The sequence below is a fragment of the Coffea arabica genome, chromosome 11e, assembly GCF_036785885.1.
Source record: "Coffea arabica cultivar ET-39 chromosome 11e, Coffea Arabica ET-39 HiFi, whole genome shotgun sequence".
NCBI classification, from domain to species: Eukaryota; Viridiplantae; Streptophyta; class Magnoliopsida; order Gentianales; family Rubiaceae; genus Coffea; species Coffea arabica.
Window position 1 is genome coordinate 45,150,434 of NC_092331.1, and position 10,051 is coordinate 45,160,484.

General features: G+C 38.4%; 2 protein-coding genes across 2 annotated transcripts; one reads left to right on the forward strand and one right to left on the reverse strand.

Moving 5' to 3' along the window:
• Positions 1 to 3,244: 3,244 nt before the first annotated feature.
• On the forward strand, positions 3,245 to 4,893 carry LOC113718324 (protein MAIN-LIKE 2-like). Its single transcript, XM_027243235.2, has 5 exons — positions 3,245 to 3,349; positions 3,462 to 4,112; positions 4,234 to 4,401; positions 4,523 to 4,768; positions 4,825 to 4,893. The coding sequence occupies exons 1-5, from the start codon at positions 3,245 to 3,247 to the stop codon at positions 4,891 to 4,893; spliced, it is 1,239 nt and encodes a 412-aa protein (XP_027099036.2).
• Positions 4,894 to 7,520: 2,627 nt separating this feature from the next.
• Positions 7,521 to 9,791, reverse strand: LOC113718325 (protein FAR1-RELATED SEQUENCE 5-like). Its single transcript, XM_027243236.1, has one exon. It carries the CDS (start codon positions 9,789 to 9,791, stop codon positions 7,521 to 7,523), a length of 2,271 nt encoding a protein of 756 aa, XP_027099037.1.
• Between the last annotated feature and the right edge of the window lie 260 nt (positions 9,792 to 10,051).

Here is a 10,051-nt window from a genome sequence, read left to right on the forward strand (position 1 = left end):
TTCCGATAAAATTTTTAAATTTTATTATGATAGATAAAGTTAAATGTACGAGGTCGCAGCGACATGAATTTAGAGGTTAAGTATAAGCGGAGGAGGGAGGGAACAAAATTGTGAGAAGTTGAAGAGTGATAGGAAAGATTGCCAAAAAAGTATGGGTTACAGGGATTGATGGAAACGGGAATAAAAAATAAAGGGGATTGAAGGGATACGATATAGATGATTGTGATTTTGAATATTCGTAAAAAGTCTAAAAACACATATTGCGGAGATTTTTTTAAAATACGACGTTAAAATTTGTAAAAAATGGTAAAGTATAGGAGAATGATTTTTTTAAAAAAAATGGAACAAAATTAACTGGTTGAGAACTTGAGATCCTTGTTTTTTATTATACGTTTTTTATATATGGACCTTAACATCATATGTTCTGTCCAATATTGATGCATTGAATTATTTAAGAAACGCTTTTCATCTTACCACCCATGCTAACTGTCTCTTTAAATGCTTTAAAAATTCTGTTACCATGTACATGATTCTAGATTACTTTTTTCCCGAAATATTAAGCATCTCTTCTTCAAAAAGTGTTAGTATAGATATGTTTATTATTTTGTACCACAATATCTACCTATTATATAAGAAGAAAGTGGAGTTACTATAGCAACTCCAATGATTGTCAAGTGGATCTCTCTCATTTTGACACGTGGCCCATTCCTTTTCTTTTCTTCATTTTGCTTAGTTTTTTCTTTTGTTCGCTTTATTTCCTTTCTCTTTTTTGATTGCAGATAAAGGTAATTAAACAAATTCTCACGTGCACTACATGTTTCTTATATAGTTTCTACTTTGTACTCCGTTTTTTCCCCTATCATCCTAATCATTTATTCAATTTTTTTCTCTATTGGATTAGTTGATGCACTTTCTTTCATTTCCCCCATAATTAACTAAATGAATGATTTCATTTAAGGAGATCAAGAATGGGTTTGAAATTTCCTTTCTTCCATAGTCCAAAAATTATGATTCATAATCTTCTACGTTTAATGTCTCTTTTTGGTATATACTATTTGATATTTTTTTTGTCATTTTTTGCGTCTTGATCAGCAACCTTTGCTTATTGCTTTTGTCACCTATTTCTTCTTCATCTAACTTTCTTTTCTGCCCAAAAGAGGTATGTGATGCTGTGAATATTTTCCCCGAATGTAAAGAAACATTTTTTTAGTTTTTTATATTTTATTTATGGCCACACTACTTTTTGATATTTTTATTTTTGGAAAAAATAAACTAAGGTTGACAACAGGACGAGTGGTGATTACATGAAAAATTTTTACGCTAACAATGAAAGAATTGTTAGAGGTATCAAAAAGAGTGATTTGGGCAGATTCATTCTATTTCTAATTTTTTTATTAAAATTGTTATTTGATAATAGGGTGATAGTACTACAATAGAGGAGAAAAAAATCTAATAAATGAAAATCCAAGGTAAACGATGATGAGGAAGAAAAAAATTATGCTTATTAAATTAAAAATTAACCCAATCTCTTAATTGATGGATAGGTAATTATATTTTAATTTATATAAAGTTTATTAATTGTGAAAAATGCTTACAAACTGGGGTTACTCTGGATGACGTGTAAAATATTTGTTGGGGCTAGCAATTTAGAATGTGAACATAATATTTTATATCTCTTCATTCAACATTTTGAATGACTAGCTTGTATCCATGATAGGTAGTTTATTTTCATGGTTTTAATTTTAGCAAATGATAGCTTGGAAATAAAAGAAGTGCAAAATTAGAGTTCAAAATCTTTAACTTAAACTGGTTCTATATGACTTACTCTTATCCTTTTTTATTGCCCATAATGATAGATAATGTAATTAGAGTTTGAGATGATTGTTAGACAACTTCAAATGGACATGTCATTACTATTTGGCTAAAGAAGTTAATAATATTTTGTTGATTTGACTAGCTAAAACAATTGCAGTTTTCAAAGGAATGCATTTGGTGGTGGAAGTTAGTATTGAGGCTTTTAGCTTAGAGTGTCACTATACAAAATATTATTAGAAAATTCTATTTTCATTAAGAAGACATATTTGCAATCAAACAAATTGTTGAATTTGAATTTGCATATGTAGATTTACAAATATGGCAATTCATGTTTTTATTTAAACTTGCTATACATATTCTATAACTATTTGGTTAGATAATGTTTTCATCTATTTGTAATGCTATTAGACATGATTTAAATGGATAGATTAACTCGCTATTTCTCTCAAAAAAGAAAGAAAAATATGCAAGTTTGTATTTTTTTTATTGATGTTGAAGCTAGTCACAGGTTTTTGTGGCTTTCTATATTTTTTCTAATTATTAAAATTTCTAAAACATTATGACTACTGCTTATTTAATTACAACTAAAACTATGCTGCTCTTAAACCGATAATGCATTCATAATGGATTTGCTTTGTTTTCTTTTTTGGTATCATTACGTACACATAATGTTGGTTAAAAATTCTTTTTCCAAATCACAATAAATTGGGGTTAACTTTATATATGAAAATTCTTTTCACAGCAAATTTTAATTGTTTTATATTTAATATTTTTCCTATATTTCTATTCATTGTGCACTAAAACTGCCGGTGCTATGTATTTAACTAATGTTCTAGAGGGCCCTGGCTGTGCGTTGCACAGCCCGTGTCAACATAGTGTCATTGTAGTTCTGGCAACCCGTATGCGTTTATCGTCCAGACCATCCATTACGGGTGCTTTTCAATTTTAGCTGTTAAGGTCTTGGGGTTGCGGTTTGTGTTTTTAAATTCAAATTTTTTCATGGCAATCTAATCCAATTTCCCCCTTGCTATAATGAAACGTTCGGAGACATTTCATTGCTTACGACGCGCAGGTTGGCCACCCGCCACAATACTGTTTCCTTAGTCGTCCAAGTAAAACTGAGAAGGGTATGTATGTCAAGGCCAATGAAAACATGCATAGCACACGCGCCGACCGTCACTGTAACACATATTTCCCAATTTACAACCCTAATTAGCAGGTACAAGCCCATTGCACGCCCAACATGGCCACAGCCGTCCAAAATGTCTAACTATTCAAATTTCTCGCGAAGAAAGACGCCTACGCACCTACAAGGCTGCAACACTTAACGGCAAAGCTGTTCATAATCGCGGGTGGGGCGACAGGGATTTTGTGATAGGCTGCGCCGTCACAATATTCGTCTAAAATTCAACTCTAAAAAAGCCGTGCGATGGGCAGGCTCCATCGCTACCGGCCACCGCCTGATGAAGAACACTCGCAAGAACTGCTGGTTGATCGAAAAACCCACATATCACACATTTTCCTTGCACAGGGGGTACATGTTGCAGAATCAATGTCGACAATTACTTGTGCTTATTTTGCCCTAAGCCCTCATTTGGTTTATACTTATATATAACTGGCTGAATTGGTTCTACATTAATGCACAGGAAGTCTATTCAATTTATCCTAGAGGGTCGTCAGTCGAACTTATGGAGTGGTGGAAGAGGCTGCCTCGTAAGGTGGCCGCGAAAGTTGTTATTGCTGGGTTTGGGGATTTTCTGACCCACTTGCCCGTGGCCGATAGAGATAGGAAGTTGCCTGTCGCACTTGTGGAGCGATGGTGGGACTCAACAAACTCCTTCCACTTGCCTTTCGGAGAGATGACACTGACACCCTTGGACTTCACCTGTATAACCGGTGTTGCAGTGGGCGGGTTGCCCATTCCGTGGGATTACAATGTTAGGGAAAATGCCAATTACATCAAGGAGCAATTGGGTTGGGTGCCAGCTTTTGCTTCTGCCGGTGCCATCAGAGTTACCGATATATTTTCATTCTACAAAGACAAGGCGATTGACGAGAACGACGACGTCCAGCTGGCACATCTAACTAGAGCTTTCTTTCTCTACATGCTTGGCCGCACTTTACTTAGCAACACGGCCGAAACAATTCACCTGTGCTGTCTGCCTGCGCTGGAGGACGTAGATCGTATAGTGGATTTTAACTGGGGAGGGGCGGGGATGGCAACCTTGTACAGATTTATGTCCGCCGTCTCCCGACGTCGGACGAAAAGCCTTGGCGGCTACAGCTTCATTTGGGAGGTAAGTCCAGAATTGCCTTCACTCTGTGTCAATTCGACATTACCATGTTCCGTTAAATAAACTTTTCATGCAGTTAGTGTTCATCTCGAACGTTGGACATAATTTGTACAACCACGTGTAGGTGTGGGCCTATGAAATTCTTCAGTTAAGTCCGTATAAACTGAAACAGGACGAGAGGGACGTATTGCCCAAAATGTGGCGATGGCGCTCATGTAATAGAGCCAGCCGACAATCACCGTCTACGGTCGAACATTTTCGCCGCGCAATTGACACCATTAACCAGGAAAACGTTAGTTCCCGTACTTAGGACATCCTATAGTTTCTACCGCCTAAGTGTTAACAGTTGTTATGAATTTGTTCCGCCTGTTGAACAAACCAATGTTACATCGCTTGTTAATTATGTGTCATAGCTCAACTGGCTGCCCTTCCCTGCAATGACATTGCCGAGTCGGTATCTCAAATCCAAGGAACTAACTGCAACGAGATTGCTTTTGGATGGCCCCATGGGACGATTTTACTACCTAGGTGAGAGGGTTATTAGGCAGGTGTATGCAGGTGTATGTGCAAAGCAACCTCCCCATCGGCCATCAGATATGTACAACACTGATACAATTTCGGGAAACACGCTACATGATGTGCTTGATGGACTGCCCATTGTAAGCCTATACCCAGATCCCCCTCCATATGCTACGTATGACGAGTTTGTGCGCAGGCTAATGAAACCAATGACTTCCTCCACGTTGCCACCCAGTGGGAAGGAGTGTGTAATTCATATATGTGACCAGTTGCCACTAAGTGAGACTACAACACCGTCACTGAAACATCCAATTAATTACCCTCCCTGGTCTGTGTTGTGCATACAAACTGATGGATCACTGCAGCAAGAGGGCATTCACAGAGTTGGTGGCGATGTAATAGGGTTGCCTCTTCCATGTGCTGTTGGTGATGTGGTATGGCATTCTTCGCCCTGTACTTCACTCGGCATTTAATTTTAGCAATTTGTGTAAAATTAATACAGCCATCTGTGTTGTTTCCGCTTAGGTGCCTAGACACTGGTACGAGGACCTGCTTGTTCAGTGCATGGGCCTCAGAAAGAAAGTCTTAGAAAAAAGTGCAGAAATATTTCGTTTGGCATCCAATGGGTCGGACAACTCACAAGTGGTGGACCAAAGGCTACATCAAATACAGGTAATTTTGGAAAGTGCATTGAAGCTCCAAAAGGGGGCAGGGAAACGCTGCCTTCGCGGTGGAATTGGTGCCCGGGAATCCTGTGTTTCTAAGCGTCCGAACACAAGTGCCGGGACGGAGACATTTACGGATGACCTTGATAGAGGCAAAGCTCACGAATGTCAGGGAATTCATAATGCCAAAGACTGAACACCCATGACCCATAACCGCAAACAAGGTTGTGTAGCCGGAGGAATGAGCATGCAAACTAGTTGGGAGTCCCCACCAACAAAGCCGAGCTGTGAGCAATCGCCACGTCTGTTGTGTACTTCTGATACAATTTTAAACTTGAACACCCAACACGGAAAATGTTAACAATTGACAGATAATTGGTAACGTTGAACTTGTTTCTCTAAATTTGTACCGTTTAACTGCTTTGATAGAAAATTTGTTACCGTCAATTTCCCACAACTAATTTATAGTCCTGTTCTTATTTTTCGTCTGTCCCAGATTGTTCTTCACCTGCAATTGAAGTTTGCAGTGAAATTAAATATTTACAACAAAACAATTTAAATGCAAGTTGTTGTTACTATAAATCTATTAACTAGATTTATAGTTAATGCATTACATTTTTCGAACTTATTTATATCATGACAGAAAAGCCTTTTGTATGAATGCAACTCCAACACAAGAATATGAGTTCAAGTTTCCACACAGTTGTACAGTAATTAGTGTGAGGGAGGCTGACGAAGCATTGCTACCTAAGTGGATTGTTCCAACAGGGTATACCAATTTTGGTTAAACTATGTCACCATAAAAAACCTATGTATCAAAGTTGTTCGGATGGAGTTTCAGTAAACATGTGGAATTTTTTCTACAGTTCATAGCAATTTAGATTACGGACATGACGCGGACATTGCATAATTGTTATAATTAAAAAGAAATTCATTAATCGTGTGCAAACAAGTTACATAAAATAGTAAACTCCAATGGAAATGTACAAATGCTGTAAAAAAAATTAATCGTAATTGATAGTTATTGACTAATTAAATATATTAGTACAAATGTATTCTTAAAGTTACTCGAACTAATTAATAATTTCTATTAGTAAATATATATAATTATTAGTATAATTCATAATATTAATTATATTGCATAAATTAATATACATATATAATACATATAACTAATAATACCATTGTTATTGGTGCACTGAAGAGACGCATAAGCATTGTGAGCAATGAAAATAGATGGGAAGAAACAAAAGTTACTGTTCCTACACCTGAATGGAACGATGGGCAAAATAAAAGGCGTTGGGCCTTACGGTCATTCGTTAGGATAGCAAGGAGACGAACAAACAGCCCATATCGTAAAAGCAGTTTATAGCAGCAGCGTAAGGCACCAGTTTACAAAACCTGGGCAACTGAAGCTGATTCCCAAGTAGCCACTTCGGAAAACGTCTATCCCACGAAGAGATTTTGCGCAACATACGCTTCCACTTAATTTCCTATTTACAAAAAAGGACCGTAACAAGTTTGGTTCCTCTAATACACAATTTGTCAACTATTTACTCTCCTATTAACCAAGTGCAGTAGCACTATTTGCTACAACAGTGCTGACGACGCAACCATGACAGTTATGCATCTTGTCATCCTTCTGTGCATGACCCCTTCGGTGGAACTACAGTGACTTAACCATCTAGACCTAGCAACCTTCAATACTCTTGCACCTCTACTCACCAAAATCTGCCTTATTTATTGCGTAACTGCAAACCGAAGCATCACAACAGTTGTGCCTCATCTTTCTCCTGGACTTCTTTGTTGGTCACCTGTGTCCCTTCCACCGCTACCGCATGGTTGTGCTACAAATGCTTGTCCTCTCCATTCGCCTGAGTCGCTCCACCCCGTACCAATTTCAAATGATTTTTTCAGCGAGTCATCCAAACAATTTTCCATATGATCATCATGAACTGCTGTATTGTGCGAATTCTTTTTGTATGGGCATGTTCGTTGGTTGTGGTCTGCCTGCAATCTTCATCCCATATATCACATGTCAAATCATTTGTGACTGCAAGTAACCACGTCAACTAAGTACAATGCTAACATTACACCACTTCAACTTTCTTGCACTGCCAATAACTTTGTATACTTTGTATGCACTTTCAATTATGTGTTTATTTGCTACTGTTGAAAAATACCCACTTCTTCATTATTACCTTCACTGTCCACTTCATGTATTTTATCAATTAACTACTGTATAACTACGTATGCATTTCCGATTGTACCTGCAATGACCACACTTTCTTTTCTTCTTTACTTCTGCATGCTTGTGATCACATTTAGACCGGGACATCCTGGGATCTAATAGCCCGAATGTTCTTCTACTTCTATCGTTCATCACTCTTGAATCCATTGCAAATCCGTCTCCCCCATATCCCCTTTCAATCCACTTCTCCTTTAGGTCCACAGAATGCTTGTCAAACATCTGCTGCAGGTCATTAAACACATCATCCATGTATGACGCATAGTAACACATAGTATTACAGCTGGACTTTAAAGTGTCATATCTGGCCATTTGTGTCAGCTGTTCGTCTGCAACAAATGCTTTCATTCCATTATTAGTACTGTAAACTCCTTTTGTCCACCGCTTCGAAATGCATGCTTCTGGGATCCTGTTCATTCCTTCTACCACCATCACGCGAAACATGTGAGCACAAGGAATCCCCTTTGACTCGAATTTCATGCAAGAGCAGATTAGCTTCTCCATTGACCTATCATAATCCACCCTCCAACTTATTTCGTGTCCACCATATTTCGAGTAATAATATGTACGACTCCCTCCATCCTCGCTCCAGCCCTCAGAAATTAGAAATCCTTGCCTGTTCAAATGCTTCCTCACCATGAAGAACACATTCCTTGTAAACACCTCCGCTGCGCACCCCTCTAATTCGGGCAGGATTGTGGTTAAGACTGGTTTTGTGTTTTCGCTTGTGTGAACTGCTTTGCTCTCAGTATGTCGAAGCCATGCTATTGCCAAATCAAAACTTCTAACGAATTCATATAGTCGCATTTTTTCATTCAAGTACTCATTCAAAAAAGCATTCATTTTCTCACACCTTTGAGTACTTCTCATACCTGTAAAAAAATGACCGCGTAAATAGGCCTCTGCCCATAACCTTCTCCTACGGTACAACTTCTTCACCCACTCATTCTCTACCACCCCACATTCATTAACTAACCTAGCCCACCGATCCTCAAACTCAAGAGTGCTAAACTTTCTCGCCATCAGGTCATACAACCTGTTATTAAACTCCTCGCAGCGAATATTACTCCGTGCATTTCTATGCAAGTGCCACGAACATAGTCTGTGACAAGCATCCGGGAGAAGATTCTTTATCGCTCTTCGCATTGCACTATCCCCATCTGTCATCACTGCTACTGGCTTTCTACCTTTCATAGCCTCTACAAATGTACTTAGCACCCATTCATATGTTTCAATCCTCTCATCTGATAGCAGTGCACAGCCAAAAACAGTACTGTTCAAATGGTTGTTTACCCCTGCAAGTACAACTAGTGGCTTGCGGTATTTATTTGTTTTGTATGTTGTATCAAACACCAATACATCTCCAAATACACTGAAGTCCACACGAGATTTAGAATCTGCCCAAAACAACCTTGTCAATATTCCTTCGTTATCTACATGATATTTATAAAAGAACATGTCATCGGCATCCTTCTTCGCTGCCAAGAACCCAAGTGCCCCTTCTGCATCGCCATTAAAAATATCTTTTCTACGTTCCTCATCCATTCGGTTATACAGATCCTTAATGCAAAATCCCACGTTACTATACCCTCCGGCTTTGATAACAAAATGTTTCATTATCTGGCATATTCTGGCCCCAACCAACTTTAGACTTTTTGCCTGCGCATATTCTGCATCGCTCACTTTTCTATGCGACCTAATATGTTGCACACTTGCCTCTGATGGCAGCGGGTGATTGTGCTCTATAATAAAACGTGTCACCACATATTTTACCGATTCTATGTCATATTTCACGCGAAAGCAAGCCCCACACCCGGTCCTTGTGATTGCTTTTGCTTCTCTTTTCCAGTCTTCATAATTAAACCACTTTTCATTCCTATAACCTTCACAACAACATACCCATTTTCTAAATCTTGAAATGCTATCTGCATCTCGTTTGGCATTACTTTTACGAATCCCAAATCCGCTTAGTTTCGCATACAAATTATAGAATTCCCCAGCTTCTTCTTCCGTGTCAAATGTTAATTTCATTACGTCATCCACGCCTATTGCGCCCACCAATTCATCTGCCTCCTCATCTTCGTGTCCTCCTATTGAACCACCGCTTTCTTCACTGCATGTGTCTCGGTCACACTCAGGTTCTTGGTTAAGGTCAAATGACATTAACTTGCCGCAACCATCCATCCCCATTTTTCCGTTCTCTGTTTCCTGCACCATGTCATGAGTTTTAAGCACCCCATCCTGCCCCATAGTTACAACCCCTGTGTGGTTGTTCAATGCTTTTTCTAACCATGGTCGCTTAACATTTTTTTTTCAGCCTCCCCATATGCTTTCGTTTGTAACATAAATACTGATCGTCTACTAATGGAACAAAATATATATACACGATCATTTCAGTTAACAAACCATACTTTACCTCACAACTTTCACAAAATGCAGACGATAAACATTACTCTAACATTCATATACACAGTTTTTATAAGTGTGGCTGATGCAATTATATCAACCTT